Below are 26,345 nucleotides of genomic sequence, written 5' to 3'. Positions count from 1 at the left end.
ATAAAGTCAGGTCAAAATGCTCCTCTTTTTAGCGATGGCACCCGGATACAGGTGAATATGGCACACCGAATCACAAAATTCAACTATTGACCCATTTTATGCCCCTGAAGTCATCTCACATCATGATACGTCTCCGTAACCCTCGTCGGCACGGGGGAAGTTGATGCACCCGCCACCCCCCCCCCCCCCCCCCTCCCACCTAAGGCTTCTCGCGAATAACTCGCGTAAAAAGCAGCCGATTGCGACAAAACTTTCAGTACCCTCGCATTGATCAATTTTACATCTACCCTGAAAATTTCATGACCCTGACCAAAATGACCGTTGACATGTGACCTACTTTCCGAGACCACGTTTGGCCGGAAGCGCGATTCGGCGTATGTCGGCTCGCATTAGCCGCGCGTTTGCAAGCTTTTCGTGGTTTCAAACGTTCATACATGTGATTTGGTGTTGTTCCCATGCAAAAGGGTGGATGGCAAGGTCACCTGAAGGTCAGGTCAGGTCAGGTCATTGATCTTTGGTGACCTCGGCTCACTTTTTCGAGTTTTACATGTTTCCAGGCTAGTTTTTGGAGATGAATTCGAATTTAGAAAGCATTTGAACATTTACGAAGTAGTTTTGGTGCCTTCGTAACATGTTACGAAGTTGTCAGAGGCGGTTGGCAGGTACTACGAATATCCGTCACGACCCCTACTGGTTGACCTGATCTGACCTGACCTGACCTGGTCTAAATGCTTAAAGACATCATCTGTGATCAAAAGTAACACGATATTCGTGATCAGCATCCCCCCAAAAAACCATAGCAGCGTCAGCGACACTCAACCAATGACCTAGAACCTTAAAATTGGGCATCATCGGCTTTCTCTCGTCACGGGCAACACGCTCTTTTTTTCCGCGACGCTCCAGCTCGATCAGTGGCCAAACGGCAAGGGGGGTCCAACCGACCCCCCCCCCCCTACACGTTAGAAGCTAGCAAACGCCGCACACATGCGAGGGTTAAGAATGGGATATAATCGGTTTCCTCTCGTGACGGGCAACACGTTCGTTTTTCCATAAAGCTCTAGCGGTTCTGCGACACCTGAGCGAGCGTCATTTCAGCGAATGACATTTGAGCGAAGCCTTTTCAGCGATTATCAATTTAAGCGATTGACTTTTTCAGCGATTGTCAAGTCGGCGAATTCAATCACAGCGATTATCAACTTAAGCGAGGACCAGAATCAGCGAAACCAGATTGAGCGAATATATGGAGGTCAATGGGGGACCAATTGAGCGAACACAGTTACAGCGAAACCGAAAGCGACGGAAGTCAATCATTTGCTACTTTTCGGGAATTTTTGCCCTTGGAATACCCGCTTGGTATGTGTCATGCTTCACGCAAAATTAAAAATTTTCTTTTAAGCTTGGAAACCACAAAAAAATATCTGGCCTCATTCTGCAACTTTGATCTGGAAATGTGGAACGTGAGAGATAGGACGATGGAAGGAATGCCAAGGACCAATAATAAACTCGAGGGGTGGCACAGGGGGATCCAGTCTATGTTTCAGGGACCTCACCCAAATATCTGGAAATTCGTACGGTGCTTGGGGCAAGAACAAATTTTACAACATGGGGAACTGATCCAAATTCAAGCGGGGGAATTTCGCGAAAAACAGCACAAGCAATATGAATCTCCGAACAAACGTTTGGTCATCATCCTATTGGCAAACAGCAGGAGGGGGGGGGGGGGTGAAATCGAACCGCTGTAATTTTTGAGAAATGTGGCATTAAATTTGGAGCTTAATGTCTGAACTTTGAACGTGACATCCGCCATCCAGTTCCGGATAACCATGAAAAGTTCCGGAAACATTCGTTGTACGAACGCTCGCAAAAGAAAAAGAAAAAATACACCGTTACGGGACGATGAAGTGTTTCGCTGAAATGACAGTCGCTCAAACTGTAGTCGACGAGAAAGATGTCGCTGAAACATAGCTTTCGCTTAAATTGATAATCGCTATATTTGATAATCGCTCAATTTGATATTCGCTAAGTTGTCAGTCGCTGAAAATGGTTCGCTCAAATGACGTTCGCTCAAATGACACTCGCTAAAGTCGCTCGCACCGAGCTCTAGCTTGGTCAGGGGCGAAACGCGAGGGGGTTGTACCCCCCTCCCCTTGTGCCGTCGAAGGACGCAAAATGGTCTGTGCCGGCGAGGGTTAACAGTTTTTGACAATGGCTTTAGATAAAACATGATAGAACGCTGAAAAACACCGATGCGTTCAGCTCAATGATAGGAATCGACTGATAGGCACAACATGACCTTTTCTATGAGCTTTCAGCTTGACCTGAGATCATTTTTGTAAATTAAATTTCAATGCATGGTTCATTTGACGCGTCTTCACGAAAGAAACGCGATTCCGGTTAAATTAACGTAATAAAACATGACGCCATAGGTTATTACAGAAAAACTGTGGTGTTCCGCTTCGCTCCCGCTCGCACTCCACAAGCTGGCTCGGCTCGGGCCCGACTAGTTTATTCCCTCAGACCGGGTCAGTGGGATCGCGCTCATTTCGCCCCCGGGCACGGTCAGGCCACAAAAACTACCCGCAAAACGTCAAGTTTTGAAAGTTTTTGCCCTCTGGAGTATAAACCATTTACTCTAGGTCCAATCTGAGAAAATACACACAAAAAAAACTCAAAGAGCTATTCAATGCGCTCTTCTACGGCGCTGTAGCTCTAATAGTTCCAGACTTGACTTATGCGCCGCTTGTGAGAAGTTGTCAAAATGGGGAACCAGAATTCGTGATAATTTTAATGCTGGTGACCTGCAGTGACCTTAGCGATAATCTGATGGAATAATAACCCATGAAAAATCCAACAGTGGGCTATAGATTGCTTTTTACTGCGTCTTTTTCTTTTTTGCTTTCTTACCTTCCGAGATAACCATGCGTGGTCAAATACTTGTGTGGCCCCCTCCCTCACCCCCCACCATGGTAACGTTGGCTGAGAGGCCCACCTGTCAATTGCTCGGGATTCACCGACCACCGGCGCCACGCAACCACTCGACCGTTTTCTCCGAAGCGCCAGTGAACAACCTCGCGACCCACGTTCTCCCCTGCCTCGCAGACAAGCTGTGGCTGAGCCCTCACCTCGAACTGGTCACATGACTGACCTCGCCCGAGGCTCGCCAAGTGACCAAAGCGCAGACTGGGCGCCGCGGTGCCATGGGGTCGCCACCTATCAGAACAACAGTTTCACTGCGATAACACTCGAAAACCACCGCAGGTCCGTGGCGCTGTGGTTAGAAGGTGGGCTTGGAATTGAGAGGCGGTGCGTTCGGATCCTGCGGACGTCGTAACTTTTCTACAGAAAGGAGATCCGCATGCCATTGAACTCATAGCTGGCTGTATGAACTCATAGTTTCCTGTATGTCGTTGCATGCCTTACCTATTAACGCGTAGCATTACTTGAAATCATCTACTAGTGTGTATAGAAAGGAAGCATATTGCAGCGACTTCATTAGATAAAGCCCAGTTACTTATGTCTGCAGAGAGATGTCATCAAGGATGTTGAGTGGTGTCAAGGCATGCCGCCAACACCTCCGCACGTTCCACCATTTACACAGGCTTTGACCTGCAATTGCAAACTGTAATTGATACCTACGCTGTCATCCCACAGCCGTTAGTTATAGGTCGTGGGCCCCGGACCTGGCTCCGCCTTGTGTTTACAGTGTTAAGTCATTTACCACCGGTCGGTCGGTCACGTGACTGGCCTAGCCCGAGGCTTGGCCGGGTGACAGAAATGCGGGCCGCGTGCTGACTGATCGTTTCGCTGACTTCGATGCACCTCCACGGGCGTAAAACGCTGGGCTGCGCGGGCCTACGAGGGTGTGCCGCAGCGGCAGAGACCGTACCGATAGTGGGATGGGAACGTCCCGATAGGACAACCCGTCCTGCCGCTCAAACGGTCACCCCGGAAATGGTGTAATCGAATGAGGAGTTTCCGTCACCTGCACCGGTCGTGTGGTGGGGTGACCGCCGTCTGGAAAGGGAAACGTGAGGAGCATGATGACTTCGTCTCGAGGCGGAAAAGAATTAATTTAATGCCGCGCTAGGAAAAACAAGTTCCTAACAAAAGCAATCACCCCAGCGTGGCCCGAACACACAACCCTCTAATCCATAGTCCAGCACCCTGCTGCTACGCCACGGAATACGCACAGACCAAGGCACAGACTCCCAATTTGAAAGTAGATAAGTTTGTCGGAAGCCGCGGAGGTGTAGGGGAAGCCGGGGGAAGCCCGGCATAGTAAGCTCTTTTTCATTTTTATTACATACCATACGTGCTGTATAAAATGTTGATATCCTGTTAGCTAGCTAAGTTCATTGGCCGTGTTTTCCCAAAAAATCGGTTTCGTGGAATAAGTATAAGGTTGAGAAAATCGAGTTTTAAAAAAGTGTTGATTTTTCTGGGGTAAGCCCGGCATAGGGGTAACGCCGGCCACCTCCCCAGCGCTTTACAACGAGTTGATGAAACCATTATGTGTCTTCCAAACATTAACGGAAAGTGAAATATTAAGGTACTGATTAGCTCTGGACATCTTAGAGTTTATGTCACTACTGGTATTTTAGCTAGCGTCTACCACATATACAGTACAGGTCGATGAAAATCGTGATGCAAAATTGACAAAAAATGTGTATTTCAAAATTCCTTAAAATTTATTTTTCTTTTTACCTTAATGCATCATATTGCATATCATTCGACTCGGCTGATGAAGAAGAACACAACGACACCATTTTTGAAGCTCTAGCTTCATTGTCTGTCGCGTTATCTGCAAAAACGTAGTTTGACCCTAGTTGACCTTAAGTGACATGACTGGCTTTGTCTATGATAACATGTTTATTTTCGAAATTTATCTTTGATCTAGGTGTAAACCAATCCTGCTCAGTACCTATTATCTCATGGAAAACAGTGGTTTAGTGGCACTGCTCTCGGTTGGGGGTAAGCTTGGCCACTCGCCCGGGGTTACCCCAATGTGCTAATTTTTATTTTAGAACAGCGATATTCGAAAAAATGTCATACTTAAGCCAGCCTGCCTCGTCACCCCTCACTACAAACACTTAAACGGTCCTTACATAACATTCGTATAAATATTAGTACTGTATGGTATAACATTAACAGTGCACCATATCTCACTTTTTAGCTGAAAACCCTTAAAATATCATTTTTGCGCTATAACTTTAACAATATGCAATTTTTGTTAGCCTAAACTTTTTGCTGGCGTTACCTTAGCTGCCACGCTGAAAGTACAAACAGTTGAGCATTTTATTGTGAATAATTTAGCCGGAAACGGGGTGGCCGGGCTTCCCCCGCGCCCGGGCTTCCCCCGGCTTCCCCTATCAATTGTGGGCGAAACGATCAGTCGGCACGCGGCCCGCACTCTGGTCAGACAGCCGGGGCTCGGGCTAGGTCAGTCACGTGACCGACCGACTGGTGGTGAAGGACTCCACACTGTAAACACAGGCGGAGCCAGATCCGGGAGCCAAGGATATAACTAACGGCCGTGGGGTCAGGGGTGCCAGATTATGTGTGACAGGTAGGGCCTTGGCCTACAGTTTACAAATGCAGGCTTAAGTGAAAATGGTCCTTGTTATTGCATTGGTGCAACGAGCAGAGATGTTGGCGGCACCTTTGACACCATTTACGTAACATTTAGGAAATGACATGTCTATGCAGTTGTAAATATCTGGGATCTAAGTAGGTATGCAAGTCGCTGCAATAGGTATGATTTTGTATTCTTGATAATTAAAATAAATGCAACGCATAAACACTAAACAGGTAAGGCACGCAACGATAACCACGAAGCTATTAACCAACCAGCTGTCAAGTTACAATAGCACAGATCTCCTTTCTGTAGAAAAGCAACGACTCCCGCGCGATCCGAACACACGACAATTCAAAGACCAGCCCGACGCCATACCACAGCGCCACGGATCCGCGGGCTGACCTGGCCCGGCCGGCTGCAGTGTCGATAGGTCGCGACCCAATGGCACCGCAGCGCCCAGTCTGCGCTTGGGTCACTTGACCAAGCCTCGGGCGAGGTAAGTCATGTGACCGGTTCGAAGTGTGGGAACCCACACAGAATCCAGAAGTGAGTGAGATACGGAGCCCCGGGGCATAACCACGTGCCTGTAGTTAGGGACTTGAGCCACCAGCAGGGTCCCGAGGGCCGAAATTTATACGCGGACAATATAAATAAAGTTTTTATAGTCTATATTACCTATAAAGTTTATATAGTTATCCTACAAAGCTGCACTTGTTTGTGGGCGAGTGGCTGCTGGCGGTGGTGGGTCTCGTGATGATGTATGATTGATGCGTTTTATAAGCAATTAAATAAATAATCAGGACACAAGAGACGGGCCAACACAGAAGTGAGAGCAGACTTTGGGTTTGTTGCTTTTCTCACTCTTTTTTTAGCGGGATAGGGGTTGTTTTCCATTGCCGCGCAGTTCTTTCAAGCGCTGACGGATTTGTTCAGCCACAGCTTGGCTATGGGCAGGGGAGAACGAAGGTCGCGAGGTCGTTCACTGGCGTTTCGGAGAAAACAGCTGAGTGCAGTGGTTGCGTGGCGCCGGTGGTCAGCGAATCCCAGCATCTGACAGAACCAAGGAGCTGTTCGTGACCGTTTCTCTCACTCTCTCTCTCAAGACCAATGTCAACGGCCAGATATTTCGACCATTGTGTCAAGGCCACAGGTAGGGTTCGCTAACGGACCACCACGGAGGGTTTTTGAGAATATAGAGATAATATTCTGATAATATTAATGTGAAATATTGCCATGAATGGGCTGCAAAGTGCCGACATGGACCACAGCCCAATCTAGCCGTCAAGGTATTCCATATTCTTCATAACATAGTTATAATGAGCCTCGTATTAGGCATACCATAAGAAAGGGAGAAGAAAAATTAGGAAGGAAATTTCGAATAAGTATGAGAGTGGTTCAGATGTTCAGAGATTCTGAGGGCAAGGCAGAAGTATGCCGTGTTTTGAAGCTGCACAGGCAGTTTTGTAGCCTATCCGGATGAGATGAACGGCATGGCATCGCTCTGGCACGGTTCGTCGGAAAGTCAAATCATTCACAAAAGAAACGACATATACCATTCGAAAGCTGACGGTGGGCCGATGCCACAAATGTGTTTTTATCGAAATCGTTTGATGGCCTTTTTCAAAAATTGTGTTTTTGTAAAAACGTAATAAATCTTTATTCAACCAGCTGTCCAGGACATTCTTAAAAGCATATGCATGTTTGTTTCGTTTTCCAGTGAAAGCTGAATGCCAAAGAAACAATATGTAGCAATAAAATATCCTCAAATATTAATATGCGCTTCTCACAGCCGGCAACAGGGCGCAATCACACAACTGAGCGTCACGATGGATCAAAGTCATCCACACAGACGGCGTGAAATGACCCTTATCGACTCGCCGACCCACCGCTACACAATGATGCAAATGGGGTTCACGACTCACGAGTGGCCATAAATACCGAAAAGGCCCAAATTTCAAGTTCACCTTATCGAATAAATCGTAAAATGGCCAGTCAGGCAAATGTTTGGAGTGTCTGAAAAACATGATCTTCATGTTTTTGTCAAAGCCGGCCTCGTGTCTGATTGTCAGAAGTCGTGACATTTTCTATGTCGTAAAATGACTGTCAGATACTCGCAACTTCAAACGCCGCTAGCTTGCGTTCATTTCATACAAATGGCAAAAAATATATATGTCAATGATCCACAAAGTCTTCTGCTTTTAATGCAGGGTCACAAAAAGCCGTATCTCTTTTGGTTTGGCGTTGATCTAACTATTTGTCATCATATTGCAATCGCAGTTTTTTATTTAGAAATATTTGCTTTCGTTTCACCTACAGGTGTTTACACAGTGTGAGCCCGTTAGTGCACCATACCATAGCATTCCCTAATCATTTCTGAGCCGTACTGTGAAAGAATGAAGGCGCTAGCACAGGGCTGACCGGCGCTACTAAAGTTTTCGTCCGTTGCGGTCGGGTGCCGCGGCGCGGTGGTCGGCCCGGGCGGCCGCGCCGCGGGCGGGCGGCCACAGCGGGGTTTCGTTGGTGCATCCCTCTGCTGTTCCTAAACGAAGTGTCCTAGCGCCTCGCGACAAAAACCGACGGATTGCTCTTGACAAGATCTCGCGAGTGAGCATATTACTTTTGAGTTAAGGTCAATATTTTACCTACTTATAGCAGGTCAAAGTTAAACGTCTGTCGAAATTGCAATCCGCGGCGAAAGCAATCCACCCCGACTGCGACACCCGACCGCAACGGACAAAAACTTCAATAGCGTCGGTCTGCCCTGTGCTAGCGCCTTAATTCTTTCACGGTGTGACTCAGAAATGGTTAGGGAATGCTATGGTATGGTGCACTAACGGGCACACACTGTGTAGACTGCTGTAGGTGAAACGAAAGCAAATATTTTTTTAGTAAAAAACTGCGATTGCAATATGATGACAAATGATTCGATGACCGCCAAACCAAAACAGATGCGGCTTTTTGTGACCCCGCATGAGAAGCAGCAGGCTTTAGGAATCATTGTAATGCATAATTTTTGCAGTTTGTATTAAATGAACGCACGCTAGCGGCGTTTGAGCTTGCAAGTATCTGACAGTCATTTTACGACATAGAAAATGTCACGAGTTCTGACAATCATACACGAGGCCGGTTTTGACAAAACTATGAAAACTATGTGATTCAGATGCGACATTTATTTGGTTAGCCATATAGTGATTTACTCGGTTTGGTAAACTTGACTTTTTGGTATTTATAGCCACTCGTCAACCCCATTTGCATCACTGTGCGCTAGGTCCGCCTGACCGGCCACGGAATACGTTCGAGTCTCGTCCTACTATACAAGTGTCATATTTGTTTGTTTAACGATCCATATCACTATCAAAGTTTTTCAGGATACCGGTGAAGAAAGTTCATTCTTCTGCTAGATTGACCTACAAGATGCTTTAACTTACATTTTCTTATACAGGTTTTGCTCCGTCCCGCTGCGCTCAATGCCCGCGCGGGGAAAGTTAGAGGGGTTTCACTGTCAGAGGTTGTACCAGTGACAACTGTTTGGCCCTGCGACCGGTCGAAGGTTACCCCGCCCAGCCGGGCGCTACCCCCACTTCTGACCAGTTGAAGCCGATACAGCCTCTGACAGCTCAGCGCGGCCAACTCTTCTTGTATGGGCATAATGCCTAGCTGAGTTGAGCAAAGTAGACAAAAACAAATGCAAATTCATACATGATGTGAAAATGACAGAGCAATGAAACTTCCTCTCAGGTATCCTGAATTGCTTAAGTACCGACTTGAATTGTTAAACTAACAAAAATGACGTCTGTTTAGTAGGGCGACAGCCGAACGTCTCTTCTGTGGCCCGTCAGACAGCTGAGAGCGCCGGGTCTGCGGGTCGATAAGGGTCATTTGACGCCTTTGAGTGGCTTACTTTGATCCGTCGTGACACTGAGTTGTGTGATTGCGCCTTGTTGCCGGCTGTGAGAGACACATCTTAATATTTCAGAATACTTTTTTCGCTACATATTGTTCTTTTGGCATTCAGCTTTCACTGGTAATCGAAAAAAACATGACTATGATTTAAAAATTGTCCTGGACAGCTCGTTGAATGAAATAAAAGATTTTTACGATTTTACAAAAACGCAATTTCTTAAAAAGGCCATCGAACGATTTCTATATAAAATACTGTTTTGGAATCAGCTCACCGTCAGCTTTCGAACGGTATATTTCGTTTCTTTGGTGGATGAAATGACTTTCCTACGAGCCGCGCTGGTTCAACCGCCAACGCATTCCACCTATAAAAAATAAAACCAGCATAACGCCTTTTGGGGCGACTAACGGAGCGAGCGAGAGGGTGGGCCTTGCACGTGCGAAATCGCGAGGGGTATCTCCAACTGACTTGTGCACAGCACCCTACTAACCGGTCTCTAGCGATGTGCCAAATTTGAGCACAATCGGCCCAGCCGTTCTGGAGATCTGGAAGCGGCACCCTGCACGTGCGGACGTGCAAAATGGGCCCCAACTGACTTTTGCACGGCACCCTGCTAACCGGTCCCTAACCGCGTACCAAAATTGAGCGCAATCGGTCCAGCCGTTCTCGAGATCTGGAATCGACCCCTGCATGTGCGCACGTGCAGCAGCACTCCAACTGTGGCACATGCAAATGCATTGCCTAGTGGGTGCCTACCTACATGCCAAGTTTCAGCGTAATCGGCCCAGTAGTTACCGAGATATTGCAATTGTTACAAAACTGACACCTCTTCGTTTTGCACGTGGCACGTGCATAAGGGGTCACCCACATGCATCGGAAATAGTCCAATACTTGGTAGAAGGAATGAAACTACCCTACAAAAATTACCGCATGTAAATCGGTCAAGTGGTTGCTGAGATATAAGCATCGCAAAAGCGTGACCACGGCCGGCCGGCCGCTCATACTCAGAAATGTCCGTTATTCTACGTAAGACTTCGCTCGCTTCGCTCGCTCCGTAATGAGTGGTAAGGCGGCCAGCGCAGCGCGGCGCGTCCCTGACCCAGCCCAATGCGTCTGTGCCGAGCGTGAGGCCAGAGGGATATACTGTACCGCTGAACCTGGGTGTGAGGCGGCGCAGTCTACCGCTCCAGTCAAACGCTGGGCCGTCGGGGGGCGAACATCACTTAGTAGGTGAGTGTACATAACGTCCAGCCGACGTGCGTACAGTGGATCTAGTAAGGATCTCAAGACGCAACTAGATGGCGTTGAGCCTTAGTCGAGTCCATGTGATATTCAAGGAGAGGTCACTACCGAGCTGGGCCCGATGGGGAGGTGGGGGGGGGGGGGGGCGGGTGGCGAGGTCACGGTGCGGGTGACCTGTCAAACAGCCCCGGCGCGGTGGGGCACTGCCGCAGGCAAATGGCGCACTCCAGCGTTGTTCCATATCGCGGTGGTGGGCCGGGCGGCCGGTTAGCTTGGCAGTTGGCTGCTTGGAAGGAAAGGATAATGAGCATGGGTTTGCTATGGCCGGCTCATCTACTGTCAACTATGGTGAACCCAAAGTAATGCAAATGTGACGTTGGTAATGCAGCTGGCAATGGAATGCTTGCGAATGCTCCGGGCGCCCAGTAGCTATAAGGATTAACCCGCGCCCCAGTGGCGGTCTCAGCCAACTTCGCCCTAGTGGGGGGAGGGGGGGGGCATATGTTACCACCCACCTCTAACTCAAAAACTAAGAGGGCTAGAAAGACGCGGTAAAAAGCAGTCGATAGCTCTCAATGCGTACGTTTGAAAGTAATTCGGTCATTTTTCATCTTAGAGCAATATTGGGGTCACCAGAGGTCATCAAAGGTCAAAATTTGCGAATTGTCATCATATTTTTCAGAAAACATGCCATTATCTCAGGAAATATAGTAGCTAGAAAAACGCATGGAACAGCAATCGATAGCTTTTGAACTCTTCTTTTGATAAGGTCATTATCAAAATTGACCTAAGGTCAACGGTTTAGCCTCCAGAGGGCAAAAACTCCAAAAATAGCTGTTTTTACGAGGAGTGTTTTTCGACAATAACTTTCTACTACAAAAAGCCACGACATTTCTATTGCCAGAATCGTGTTCCTCTCGCCGAGACGCGTCGAATGAACTATAACTTGACCTTGAAAGGTCAACTTGAAAATTTGACCTCAGGTCAAGGTCATGACCTGACCGGAAAAGGTCATGTTGCATATCAGTCGATGCGTCTCAACAAGACAAACACAATGAGACCATCCCCAGCGTTCTATCTCTTTCCAATCGCGAGTTATTGGCAAAAATCTGTTTGTAGCCTCAAATGACCTCGGATGACCTTTCTAGAGGCTATCAGCAAAAATGACACCCAGGTCATCACGGGTGGTCCAAATCATTGTGATTCTGAAATATTTGGACTGTTCCTATGCGTACACACGGATCTAGAGGCATTTTCATTTTTCTCCATTGACTTGTAATGGAAAGGTCACGCCACTGACCTGACCTTAGGTCACGGATATAAAAAATCCGAGATATACAAATTGTAGGCGCCCATAACAGCATGCTATCCACCAAGTTTGAAACCTTTCTGACAAACACTGCAGGCTGGACGTGATTGCAAACTTTTTTTTAGGCTTGGTCAGTTAACTTGACCTGGTGACCTGCCCTGACATGACCTGGGGTCAAAAATTTCACACATTGTCCAAAATTGATGTACCAAAAGCTACCCCAAGCGGCGCGGCGCTACGCGCCGCGGTTTTTTATTCACACGCAAAAAACGCGACAGGGTGGTAACATATGCCCCCCCCCCCCTGGGGCGAAGGTTAAGATCATTTATGTCTCCTGAAATTTTTATTGAATATAATTCAAGCAATAGAAAGATCGCATCGTTCGCCAGTTTTTTGACCGGCTGGCGTTTCATGCGTAGAGCGCCCTCCTAATTAGCACGCAGGTGATTTTTTTTTTTTTTTTTTTTTTTGCTGGTAAGATGGGTCTTTAGGGTCAAATCAAGTCGCTAAGAGAAGATGAGGAAAAGTGGACGAATGCCACATTTTTGTGCATGAAGTCTGGAGTTAAAAACTAAAAGTTATTATACGTGTAAGCTAAAAACAATAAGATCAGTTAATAAAAATAGTTGACCCGAAATTAGTCTTTGTTTTGTCTGAACATGATTGCGTATAAGACACCGGTCCAACCGGGTTCAACCCGGCCCAACCTGGTTCGGCTCCCCCTTTTTTATTAACCCGCGCCCTGCTGGGGGGGGGGGTGTTTGAACACCCCCCCTTGTGGTTTTTCGCGAATATCTCAAAAACGGCGGCGCGGAGCGCCGCCGTTTTTGGTACACCTTATCATACATCAATTCTACACATGTTGTGAAAATTTCAGACCAAGGTCATTCAAGGTCAGGTCACCAGGTCACTTGAAGTGACCTCACCTCATAAAAAGTTTCAATGTCTGTCATAGCTACACCGAGTGACCGATCGCTTTGAAACTTTCAGCGATTGCTAAGAGCAATAGCATGTACAAAATGTATATCTCAGAATTTTGATATCGATGACCTAAGGTCAGGTCAATTTTGCGACCTCCCCATTATAAGTCAATGGGAGAAAATTGAAATGCGCCTCTTTTGGACGAAAGACATTATAAACACTCCCCAAACACCGAATTACAAGTGGTTTAGACACACAGAACATGAAAATGGTGTCCGTGACCCTTGTTTATGCCCTGAGGTCATCTAAGGTCACGAATGGTATCTAACAGTTTTTCGCAAATAACTTTTGATAGAGGCATGCTAGAGCGATGAAAACGCCTTAGATGTGTTCAGCTCGACGATACGGATCGACTGATATGCAACATGACCCTTTCCGGTCAGGTCATGACCTTGACCTGAGGTCAAATTTTCAAGTTGACCTTTCAAGGTCAAGTTATAGTTCAATCGATGCGTCTTGACGAGAGGAACACGATGCCGGTAAAAGTTAGCTCGTACAAGGCTTGGGTCAAAAGTTATTGCAGAAAAACTGTTTCCGAAAAAAATCGGCTATTTTTGCAGTTTTTGGCCCCTGCAGGCAAAACCGTTGACGTTAGGTCAAATCTGAGAGAATTACTCAGAAAGGGCGTTAATAGGGCTATCGAATGCGCTTTTCCGCGGCGCTGTAGCTCTATTGGTTCCTGAGTTATGCGTTGGCTTCTTGAAAATTTTCGACATTCGACCTGGAAATCGGCGAAATTTTGCCTTCAATGACCTCTGGTGACCTGACCTTTGACCTGACCAAAAAATTGACCGAAGTGATTTCGTCATTATTTTTGACGCTCTTTCGAACGCCGCCTTCCGCGTATCGCTACGTGGCCCAGGAGCCGAGTTACAAGGGGGGGTGTTCAAACACCCCCCCCCCCCCCAGCAGGGCGTGGAAATCCAGGACCCCCAGCCGGGCGCGGGTTAATATAAATTTGGGCCGAACCTTTTGAAAAAAAAGGAATCACAAGGACAAAGTCCCCGCTAAGCTGAGCTTGTTGCGTTGACCCTGCTCTCTACCCTCCGATCAAGCAATTCCTGGTCTATGGCAGAATAAGAGTCCAAATTTTAACGTGCGCACATAGCCGCGCACGGCCGGTCCCCTCACTGACTTCGCCTGGTAGCGGCCTGCCACCAACCACAACTACACCCGTCAGGAGCCGCTCAAAAACGTCAAGCACACGTCGCGTTTCGAACCCGGACTTTTGCAACCGGGACGTGCGCTCTCACCACATGGCACATGGAGTCCAACGCTCTACCGACCGAGCTACCGGGACGGACATTTACCTTGGGGTTTCGCCTCGTGACATTGACAGACGTCAGACACTTATGCCGAACTTTAGGCGAAACACTGAGCAAGCTGCGCAGGCCGATAGGTGCTCGTAGCGTTGAGGTTGGGTAACCTGTGAGCTGAATGCGATGTCGTGAGTTCGAGCCCCACTCCCGGGTCTGGTTTTCATCTAGACACGAACCAAAACCTTTCCCTCTACTGCAACACAGATAAGCACGATGACATCTTTCTCCAATATCTTTCCCCAACATCCTCTCCAAAAAACAAAATTGTCGCTAATAAATGTTCAGCTAAATTTCATTTTTTTGAGAAAATATTTTTGGTCATTTGTCTGGAGCCATTTCAACTCTTTTTTTCTTTTCTGCTTCTTTTCGACCCGATAAAACCCACCAAAACTGAACATGCCAAATGAAAAATATCTAACTCAAATAACAGTTTAGAAAAGCCTCATCATGCATCATGAAAAGCATCATGCAACTATCGACTGAATAGTTGCATGCTATGAATACGTCCTAGATTTTAATTATCATTGTTCAACATTTTGGCTGGAACTGACGCTGCCTCTGGCTTGCCCGTTTGTTTGAGATAATGATTCACTTCAATCGCATTCTTGCCGGTTCCACATGAACAGGATACCACCATACCAGAATGAACGCACCCGCAACCATCATCCCCTCCCCTCAGCCTTGGCGCAGTGGCGGGCGGCCCTCGGCGGCCCACTCCCGGCGCTACGCACGCCCCATGCGCCGTGATACCGCGTCACTCCCCCTCCCTCCTTCCCCCACAATGACCGGTGACCTCACTTCCCTCGGGATTTGGACTCGCCCTACCCCGACCGTAGCGCCACGTGGTGGCTCTGGAGATCTTAAATAGACCCACTGTACGTACCTGTCTGTACATAACGTCCGGCCGACGTGCGTACGTACCTGTCTGTACATAACGTCCGGCCGACGTGCGTACGTACCTGTATGTACATAACGTCCGGCCGACGTGCGTACGTACCTGTCTGTACATAACGTCCAGCCGACGTGCGTACGTACCTGTCTGTACATAACGTCCAGCCGACGTGCGTACGTACCTGTCTGTACATAACGTCCAGCCGACGTGCGTACGTACCTGTCTGTACATAACGTCCAGCCGAAGTGCGTACGTACCTGTCTGTACATAACGTCCAGCTCCGGGTCGGTGAGGATGTCGCCCGGGATCTCGATTTTGACCAAATATCGCGCCAAGTAGGCTCGCTTCTTCAGGTCGGGGAGTTTCAGCAGACACCATTCCAAGATCGGGTAGATGATGTACTTCTCACCTGACACCAGTCCCTGGCGGAACGAGCTCCTGAGGGGCACCGAGCGCCGTTTACTATGGTCAAACGCAGCCGGAAGCCAACGGAATGGAAATCAGCACAAATCACTGCATCGCCGTTTCCGCCAATAGTCAGAGCCCTTTCCGGTCAGCACAGGCGCAGCTTGCAGCCAGTCAGTCCCGGACTGGTTCTGTGGTACACTCACAGGGCACAGTCCATCCACAGTCTGCAATACACTCACAGTCAGTCCAGGACTGGTTCTGTGGTACACTCACAGGGCACAGTCCATCCACAGTCTGCAATACACTCACAGTGGGCACACTCACGGGTCTGCCTGAGGCTGATATTTGAGGATGCGTAGGAAAGCCAGCATCCGCATGACTGTCTCCTCAGGCGGCTCCTCTCGTAGGTCGATGGCATGCTGACTGTCAATCTCCGCAAAGACATCATTCAGAGCCTGCGGCGTGGAACAGTTAGGAAGGGGTCAGTAACATAGGGCCATCAAAGAGGACACCATGGCCTCTTCATCATCATTGCCTACTCACATCACCATGCAGTCTGAATGCCCTCAGCTGTCTGGCCAACAAGTGTTAGATGTTGACCAACACCACAGAGCTGTCAGACTTGGGCATACAGGGTGTCCGGAAATTATTTGCCCCTCCATCAACTCGCCACCATAATTAATAAACAAAAGAGCCCTCGGGTCATGGTTTCGTTACCGATCTACCCCCTGTCCTGTCCTACCCATTCCCTCATCCACTTTGGCATTCCATAGATCAATATGTCCAGAGTATCCGCACTGATGTTCAGCCACACGTTTCACAGGTTCCTCTTAAGTCTGTTTTCTGTGTGAGCAGGTTCAATCTTGCTGAGGTCCTCCTTCATGATTCCCCATAGGTTTTCGATTGGGATGATTGGGATTAGGACAGAGGATTTGATTTGACTTCCTACTTCATTCCAGTCTTCACCATCACTTCAGCGGGATGACACATTGTCAAAGTTTCTTTCGTCATAGTCGACACCACGTTCAGGTGTGAGTTATGCCTGCCAAACACTGGCCCCTGGCGCCTCGCAAGTGTCAAGGTCAGGTGACCGGGTTAGGTCATGTGACTAATGAACAGCTGTGGATAGCCTGAGGCACGATCTTAGCGAATTTTCAACAGTTTTTAAAGCGCACGGTGGGATTATAGATGAATGAACGAGAGGCAAATAATTTTCTGACACCCTGTAGAGCACCCATAGTCACTCGAGTGACCACAAAGGAAGGGGCACTCACCACAACCCAAATACTGGTCTTCAGAATCCTTATTTTGCGACCAATAGCACATAGCCTCTGCCTTATAAAATACAGATGCTCTTCAGAGTTTAGTGAAAGATGTGCTTCCTAGTTTCTGGCATAGCAACTATATAAATCATTTAGGCAGACATATACACATGATGAATAAAGCATGGAAAATAATGTTTCATGTCAAGCTACAGCCCTGTGCAGGTACAGACCTGGAGAAGCTGCTCTGATCCCAGGGCATCAAAACTTATAACATTGTACTTCTTGTTGAATGGATCTTTGCCCAGTTCCTCAGCAATCACTTTTAACTTTTCATTCATCTTTCTGGTGTGAAGGTCATCTGCTGAAAGGTTCACAGTTCTGGTTAAAATTCACAGAATGATATTGGCACAGGAGAATGTGGTGATTGATTTGCCAAGTGGTGTTAAGTGGCCGTCCACACATGTACGATAACAGTGGGCCTTACTAACAACTGGATAAAATCAGCTGGCTGGCCAGCTGATGATGTACGATAGCCATATCATTTATTCATGTAACCACTGTAGTAGATAGACACATGGATTAGGTATTCCTGGATCGGACACTCCGCCGATTTTCCGACCACCCGGCGGCGGCGGCGGATTTCCCGACGAGGGCGCCGGCGCCATTTTAGCATTGCGGGCTATGGGCAGAGCGTGTTTTTGTATACTTTTGTCGTTTATTACTTACCTGTAACCGATTTTGATGAAAAATTTTGTGAACCTGGTAGAACAGGAATTGAGGAATGTCATGAAAATATTATTTTCCCAGTTTTGATTTAAGAAGCTGCTTAAATTCTGCTGACAAGTGAGGGTTCGTGATTACAGCCGAAGAGCCAATGTTAGAATAAAGTGAAGTTTTATGCGATAACATGAAAATAAGTTGATATTTGTATTAAATTATCAACAGGAACTTGTTTGACCGCCGAGGAACGATGATATTTGATGATAAATTGCATCGGCAAGTCAAGAATACCGGCTCAGTTTATGGGCATCAGGTAATGATTCCGTATGTGATAGTGACTAAATGGAGCCATAATAATTATAAGAAAGAACTTAAAATATGTGTGAAGTCTCTGAAATCATGTCTTATGAGCTTAAGTTTGCTAATTTCGTCCTCCATTACCGCGTTTTTAGCACGCAAGCCGGTGCGGCGGCCGCCGGCGCACTCGCCGCCGATGTTTCGGAGCTCCGAGCTCCTAGCATTAATTTAAAACAAGCTCTCCAGCGCCATCATATGTGCCAGCTGGCAAATATTCCAGTAAATAGTATCAGTATGACCCTGATAAATGTCAAAGTCAATGAAATAATTCTAGGAAGTCTCTCGCTCTATTTGTGTGTCATTGGTAGAACCTGAACCTGTGAAAAAAATGTCAAAACTTTTCAGTACCTAAATCAGTTGGGGAAACTACGAGGCGAAAGTCAAAAAATTGATTGTTCAATAAATGGACTTTTGATGACCATATATGGGCATAAATGCAGCCCCCGCTACTAAGGGTGAAAAACGGTATAACAAGCCAGTACTTGCAGTATCGCGTCCACTTATCGGAGAGAAAAGGCTTCCATTCCCCACTAGGAATTAGCGTGATTTGGTTAAATTCGGCGAATTGACTCGAAAATGGCGATAGGAAAACGGCTTTTCTGCAGGTTCTGGGCGTCACAATCAGCTGGCCATTCAATAAATGGATTGGTTTTTTGAAAGAAAATTGTTAATAGAGTTAATTTAATTACAATAAACAAAGATATTTGATTGTTAAATAATAACTTAACCACAATTAGAAAAACCATAAACAAAATAATAAAAATAATGACATTTTTAAACCACGGTACTGCTTACATTTTTTGGCGCGTCTGTTTCCATCCGCCATATTTGCCCATCACTGATTGACCTTGTGTTGTAACTCTGCGATTTAGAGCCGCCAGTTAATTGTGCACCGAGTGAGTGTGGGCCTTGTCTGGTTAAAAAACATTCTTATGCCTTATTTTTTCATTTGAATGCTAGGATGCATTGAAAAGATGAAGTTGTCTGATTTTATGACCATATATGGTCATCGCCCCGCCCACTCCAGCCGTTGATTGGCTAATCCAATTTTTGTTTGGCTCCTCGTAGTTTCCCCAACTGAAATGTCAAGATAAAGTCCAAGATTTCTAGAATAATTTTTCACAATATTACATAATTTGACATCCTGAATCCAAAAATGATACATGTCTCACATATAAAAGGAAATAACATAATCAAACCTGACCTAACCTTACCTACTTACCCAAGGCCCTATATCACTTAAAGGGACCCTCCCACCTTCAAAAAAGTTTATGAATTGGCATAAAAGTGATGTCGCTCGGTTCAGAAGGAGCAAAAACGAATATCTACCAAATTTCACCGAAAAATATTCACCGGTTTTCAAGATATTAGACATTTACTTTTGTTTACTTTTTGGGATCTCGCTGTTCCTAGCGACTTTATTTGGAAGCAATAGTTTGGCAGCTGAAAGTGCGGCACTTGTTGCGCGCAAAGCAGCATATACCACCGCGTGCTACAAAACGTTTTAGTCAAACATTTAAAAATCGTTAGACTCACCTGTTAGACTCACCTGTTAGGTTTCCACGTCCCGTCCAATGCATGGGGATGGGAAGGAAACCAAGAATGGCAGAGACGCGCCAATACTCCCACGGTAAGATGGAGTAAGGTACACGTGAGAGCTGGAATAGTGCGTCTGCTAACAGATATTCGGGAATGTGACACAGGATTTAATTGAGACATTGCTCGTTGTCTGCCTGGACTCGGTGAGCTTCACATGGTGGACTACTTGCTTGAAGCTTCCACCGTGACGCCCTCATGCGTCATATTCAAACAGTCGGCTGCCTAGAGCTTCTGCCAGGCTTGTCTTGAATTCGGATATGGATTCCGAGTTAACGACTTGATTGGGTAGAGAGTTCCATTCGCTGACAACTCTCTCCGAGAAGAAACGCGCCCTGGTATCGAGCTGACAGCGACGAGTCTTGATCTTGTACATGTTGCCTCGGGTGCGATGGTCGGTTGCAATGTCCCAGAGATCTGCCGGTTTTATCGGACAACGTCCTCTGAATATTTTCCAGCATTTTATCAGATCTGCCCGCAGTAGGCGTCCCTTGACAGAGTACAGGTTGAGTGATCTGAGCCGCTCTTCGTAGGTCTTGTCCTTCAGGTCCCTGACGTGACGAGTCCAGAGTCTTTGCACTGCCTCGAGTCTCTTAGAGTCTTCAACAAAACCAGTGTTCCACACCACCGACGCGTACTCAAGGACAGGGCGAATATGTGTACTGAGGACATGAACCATGAAGTCCGGCTCTCTACAGAGGGTAGCTCTCAGAAAGTTGTGGGCAACGCCACCCGCCTTCCTTGCTGCACCTCTTGCTTGCCCATGGAACTTCAGGTCGTCATCGACAGTGACTCCCAGATCCACATGGGAGTGTGTCCAGGGAAGCAGTTCGTCCTGCAAGAAGTAGGTGGGTCTCAGCGGCGCATGGAATCGTCTCTGGAACCTCATGACGGCGCATTTCTTCAGGTTCATGCTCAGGCCCCATGATGATGCGGTTGTGTGCAGAACGTCGACATCAGACTGAAAATTCGACATGTCGATCTCAGGTTTGGTGATGCACATGTATACCTTTAAGTCGTCCGCAAAAATCTTGTACTGGCACCTGAGCTGGGTCGCTAGATGGTTTATATAGATAAGGAAGAGCGCTGGTCCCAGGATGGAGCCTTGCGGCACGCCACTGCGCACACTTCTTGGGGTGCTCAGGGTGCTCTTCACCACCACCCGCATGGTACGATCCGTGAGGAATTCTTGCAGCCATGTCAGAATGGTTCCTCGAAGACCGATGCACCTGAGCTTCTCGATGAGGACGACATGGCTCACTGTGTCGAAGGCCTTGGAGAAATCATAGAGAATCAGGTCTACGATGTGCCCGTCATCCCACTGCTTTGATATATAGTCATAAGTGAGAAGAAGCTGGTCTTCGGTTGATCGTCCCGACCTGAATCCGAACTGTTCGTCTGCAAGAATTGAGTTTTCTGTCAGGAAATCGCGCAGTTCACGATAGATCAGACGTTCCAGGCACTTGGATGGTACTGATAGGAGGCTCACTGGGCTGAGATATCTGCGCTGACGTCACACATTCAGAGGGGTATTCCTATGCATTAGCCCCTCTGAATCAAAATGCTGCAATTTTGAAATTCAATATTTCCGATTTAAGGCATTTCTCGATGTAGTGAGTGCCGAAACCGGTAATTGTGAGCCAGGGACCCCATTTTGGCTATCTCAACTCAAATCTAATGTTAAGGTGGAAGGGTCCCTTTAACTACAACCGGCACCCGTAGGTTTAGGTTTATATAGCCTTGCCTACAACATGCTACAACCTACCAACCTATAGCCTACAAACCTACAACCTACACACCTACCAACCTACAACCTAAACCCAACAAACCTACCAAAACCTACAACCTAACCTCAGCGTGCACCTATACTCACAAATATGAATAATATCAACGGATTACGGAATTATCACTTGCACTGTTTTTCACACTGAACTCTATAATGTGGAATGCGCATCGGCCGCCAGATGGTGTCCAACGGTGCCGCCATGTTGCGCAGACCAGGAAGCGGCCGCCCCCTGTGTTGGGGAATAGGGAATTCGGGACCTCGATTTACGTTTGCGGTCGCTGCATCCGTTACGTTCAAGCTATGTGGACACGGAACCCGGCATCTTGCGCAGAATTAAGTGGAGAACAAGATGAAATCCTAAAAAATCCTCAGCTACAAGGAACTAATACGTTAAACCCTTATAAGTCAATGGAGAAATATGAAAATTGCTATTTTGGCGCCGAGAATGATTTGAAACTATCTCAATTATATAGAATCATGATTTCATGCACTCCTTGCAAGGTTCTATGCTTCATATTTGCATTGTTGCCCTTGCGAGGGTCACAATTTTTCTTCAGTAACTCCCGATCAAATTGAGCTAGCGAGTCGGGAAAGCCACCAATGGACTCAGGAAGACCTGCCGAATCGAATGATATGCGACATGACCTCTTTCGACCAACTTCGTGACCTGGGGGTGCTGACCTGACCTTGACCTGAGGTCAACACCCTAAGTTGACCTGACCCAAACAAAAAGTATATCACTCGATGCGCCTGAGCTAGCTGAACACGATGATGCCAAAATCGCGGCTCTACAGCCATTTTTGGCGAAGTTATTTACCAAAAACCGAACCCGTGCCTTAGATCACTTGGCCTGACCTCAGAGGTCACCGGTTGACCTGAGACCTTAACAGCGGGTTCCTACCAGTCACTCTGCATTATACTTTGCCGCATACGACCACTTCACCGCTTAATTCTAGTTTAATTAGCGGCGCATTAGCGAGGTGGGCTCAATCAACCCCCTCGGCCGGGGCAAATGTAGGTCCGGCGAGTAAATTTGAGGAATTCTGAAGATACGATCGTGTTCCCCACTCAATTCTGCGTAAGATGCCGGGTTCCGTATCTACGTAACTTGAACGTAACGGATACTGCGGCCGCAAACGTAAATCGAGGTCCCGAATTCCCTATTCCTCAACACAGGCGGCAGCCGGTTCCTGGTCTGCGCAATATGGCCGCCACCGTTAGACGTTACAGCCAATAGGGTTGAAGCGGCAGTGCTCCCCCATGGATGAAGTATACCAAAACCTAATCCATGGAATACCTAATCCATGGAATACCTAATCCATGGCTCCCCTGTGGTTTTTCAAAACTTTTTGTTTGAAACATCTGCGCCAGAGCCGTCAATTCTGTCAAAATGTCCTCTAAAACACAGCAATGATTTGACATTGCCCACTAATTCACTGCAACCACTAAAAGGCACTTCTTTTCTAAAAAAGCATTCAAAAGCCAATGTGGGTGAACAAAAATGAAAGATTGACTGCTGTTCTTTGATTTGACATGGCTTTTAATGTAGAGAACATCAATTTATGACACTACGAGCCAGGATCGAAGTGCACCCTCGGTGACGTCATTTGTCCCTGCCGCCCGCTGAGAACCGTGCACGCAGGGCCCAATGGGGATGACTACGGCCTGCCCAAGGCCTGCCCAGAGTATATATAGACCATCGGCCTGCCCACGTTTTTCATTCGTCGCGCGTTATCGCCGCCGGGTGGTATTGTAGTGCCATGGATGAAAGAACCTGGATAGGAAACTTCTATTATATATATATATAGGGTGGGGCAGAAAGATTTACCTGTTTGTTTTCAGTCCAAAGCTCAAAAAGTTTTTGACGGATTTTAGTGAAATTTTGCATGTGGCTTCCCAACTGACTCGTGTATAATTGTTATGATCGTTTTTAATTTCGTCTAGGTTGTTGATGAGCTATGGCGGAGATTACAAAAAGAGCCCAAATTGCGGCGCTGATGCAGGCTGGCCACAGCGTCCGAAGTGTTCCCAAACAGCTCGGTGTTGCCAAAAAAACTGCTAACAAAATAATGCAATGCCTTAAAGAGTCAGGTACAGTGTCGATAAAGTCCATGCCAGGCAGAACAAGGCATGTCCGCACCAAAAAGCTGTTTGATATCGTGCACAAGATGGTGTCTCGAAATCCTAGGCGAAGCATGCGCAAACTGGCGGGTGAGACTAAATGCTTACTTCGAAATCTAAGCTGCTTGCGGCATTGGCGGTTATGTGCGGTGTGTATGCCGCATGATTAGTAAGCGGCGACCACTAAATTAAAGACTCAAACGCTCCGACCGGTTTTCAATGAATAACACAACACTGCATACCAAAAATGCCAACCGCTCTCGTCATAAGATATTTAGCTTTAAGTTTAAATAACTAGGTTATCTGCATCATCATTTTGAACCAAATTAATACTTTCAACTTAACCCTCGCCGGCACAGGGGGGGGGGGGGGTGATGCAACCCCCCTAAGGTTTTTCGCGAATAACTCGCGTAAAAAGCGGCTGATCGCGACGAAACTTTAAGTACCCTCGCATTGATCAGTTCTACACGGACCCTAAAAATTTCATGACCCTGACCCAAATGACCTTTGACCTGTGACCTACTTTCCGACCATGTTTGGCCGGAATCGCGATTCGGCGTATGTCGGCTCGCATTAGCCGCGCGTTTGCAAGCTTTTCGTGGTTTCAAACGTTCAAACATGTGATATGATGCTGCTCCCATGCATTAGGGTGGATGTCAAGGTCAATGAAGGTCAGGTCAGGTCATTGACCTTTGGTGACCTCGGTTCACTTTTTCGAGTTTTACATGTTTCTAGGCTAGTTTTTAGAGCTGATTTCGAATCTAACAACCATTTGAACATTTAGGGTAGACCGGGGCAAGTCGCCCCGCCGAGGTAAAACGCCTCACCGATGTTTCTCGGAACTGGCAGAGTTCTGGGGAAACATCATCTCTTCTATAAAACGTGCACTATATGATCATTATATGAGCAGACTGGGAAGAAATTGTGATGACTCTTTCGGGAGATATAGCCAAAAATGTGTTTTTTGAGTGATTTTTATGTTTTGTTGTCAGATTATGTATCATGGCGTTCTTTTATGGTCCACATCAGGTTAACGACTTTTATGTGTTTTGAACAACTATTGTCTAACGCTTATCATGCCGGGTTGGTTCGTGTTAAATTATGTCTTGCTGGAGTGCAAGGCGTTGTTCTCTGACCGAACTACGTGATGGGGTAACACGCCCCAGTAGGTCGCGGGGCAAAAAGCCCCTGGGGCCTTTTACCTCATGTGTTGTTCGGGCTACCCACTTTCTAATGTTCGGTAGCTGGCGAACAGTAAGTTTCTATGCCTTTATGTGTATTTTTCTCAGCAACTGGATGGCAAAGGAAGTATTTTGTTAACATTTGCATTGCAATAATTTATTATTTGGTCTTATGAGGTAGGTGAAAAACCTGCTCATACAATAGTGTCATAGCTGAACACCTGACAGGATGGAATGTGCTAACTTCAGTGCCGTGCCTCCAGAGGTCTAACGGACCTCTCACATAAGATTTAGCCGACTACCATGTTAAATCTTTAATCTTAAGTATGGGGCTACTTGCCCCAGGCCGTGGGGCGTTTTGCCCTGGGGTTGGGGCAAAATGCCCCATTTGCAGTTGCTTCACAAATCACTTCCTAGCTTGGAGTCCGATCATAAGTGAATGAATTTGAGGGGTGCAATTTAAAGAAAAATGTCCAAAGAACGCATTGAGCACAAATTTGGCCTTCCAGGTGATGTGGGACAAAATTTATGTAGCAAAATAAATTATCTGGGGCGTCTTGCCCCAGGCTACCCTACGAAGTATTTTTTGTGCATTCGTAACATGTTACGAAGCTGCAGAAGCGGTTGACACGTATTACGAATACCCGTCACGACCCCTACCGGTTGACCTGACCTGACCTGACCTGACCCGACCTGGTCAAAATGCTTAAAGACACCATCTCTGATCAAAACTAACACGATATTTGTGATCAGCATCCCGAAAACCCCCATGGCAGCCACACTTAACGACTTTCTAACAGGTCCCGATTTTCCCGATTTTCGGGTCATTGACCTGACCTGGAAGGTCACTCGATGACCTAGGACCTTAAAATTGGATATCATCTCGTGACGGGCAACACGCTCGTTTTTTTCCGCAAAGCTCTAGCTCGATCAGGGGCCAAACAGCAAGGAGGGGTCCAACCCCCCCCCCCCCCTTATACGTTCGCGGCTGGAAAAACACCAATACGGGCAAGGGTTCAGGAGGGAAGAGAGTCCGTGACGGTCAGGGGCACTACAAGCAGAGCGCCATAAGCCGGTGACCGGGCTGACATACCATGTTTTGATAGCATGACTAAAACAGACTTTTTTTGGTAGCCAGGAAATCGCACGCGAGAGCCTATTCAAATTCTTACATCGGCCTTTATATGCACCAGTCGCATACAGCTACGGGATTTAGCATACGATTTCCAGACAATCGAAAGACTGTTTGGAGCCAACAAAGAAAGGAATGAGTGAGTTAAGTTGAAAATATTAATTTGGTTCAAAATGATGATGTAGATAACTTAGTTATTTAAATCTAAATATCTTATGACGAGAGCGATTGGCATTTTTGGTATGCAGTGTTATTCATTGAAAACCGGTCGGAGCGTTTGAGTCTTTGATTTAGTGGTCGCCGCTTACTAATCATGCGGCATACACGCCGCACATAACCGCCAATGCCGCAACGCAGCTTAGATTTCGAAGTAAGCATTTAGTCTCACCCAAACTGGCGAGGGACCTCGATGTTTCGCCCAAAATGGTCAGGAGAATCATAAACGACGATTTGGGCATTAAGTCATACATGATGCAACGTCGACACCTGATTTCGGCCGCATCCAAGGAAAGGCGGCTACACAGGGCCCAAAAGATATTGGAGGAAATCAGAAGCGCCGG

General features: G+C 47.0%; 1 protein-coding gene across 6 annotated transcripts in view; it reads right to left on the bottom strand.

Moving 5' to 3' along the window:
- LOC122385512 (intraflagellar transport protein 81 homolog) overlaps positions 1-21,453 on the bottom strand; it is a 40,683-nt gene extending 19,230 nt beyond the window's left edge. Inside the window, exons 1-4 of one of the 6 annotated variants that reach the window (XM_043373845.1) lie at positions 21,439-21,453; positions 17,123-17,250; positions 15,952-16,082; positions 15,477-15,657 (exon numbers count right to left, since the gene is read on the bottom strand). In XM_043373845.1, coding sequence (XP_043229780.1) covers positions 15,477-15,657; positions 15,952-16,082; positions 17,123-17,230 — 420 coding nt within the window. In that variant the 5' untranslated portion in view covers positions 17,231-17,250; positions 21,439-21,453. Of the gene's footprint in view, positions 1-15,476; positions 15,658-15,951; positions 16,083-17,122; positions 17,254-19,183; positions 19,394-21,438 lie in introns of those variants that run through there. The other 5 variants (XM_043373841.1, XM_043373840.1, XM_043373843.1 and 2 more) reach the window with 5 other exon arrangements.
- Positions 21,454-26,345: the final 4,892 nt, after the last annotated feature.

The sequence above is a fragment of the Amphibalanus amphitrite genome, unplaced genomic scaffold, assembly GCF_019059575.1.
Source record: "Amphibalanus amphitrite isolate SeventyFive unplaced genomic scaffold, NRLGWU_Aamphi_draft 000221F_arrow, whole genome shotgun sequence".
Classification (NCBI taxonomy): domain Eukaryota; kingdom Metazoa; phylum Arthropoda; class Thecostraca; order Balanomorpha; family Balanidae; genus Amphibalanus; species Amphibalanus amphitrite.
This window is presented reverse-complemented; position numbering and strand designations above follow the sequence as displayed.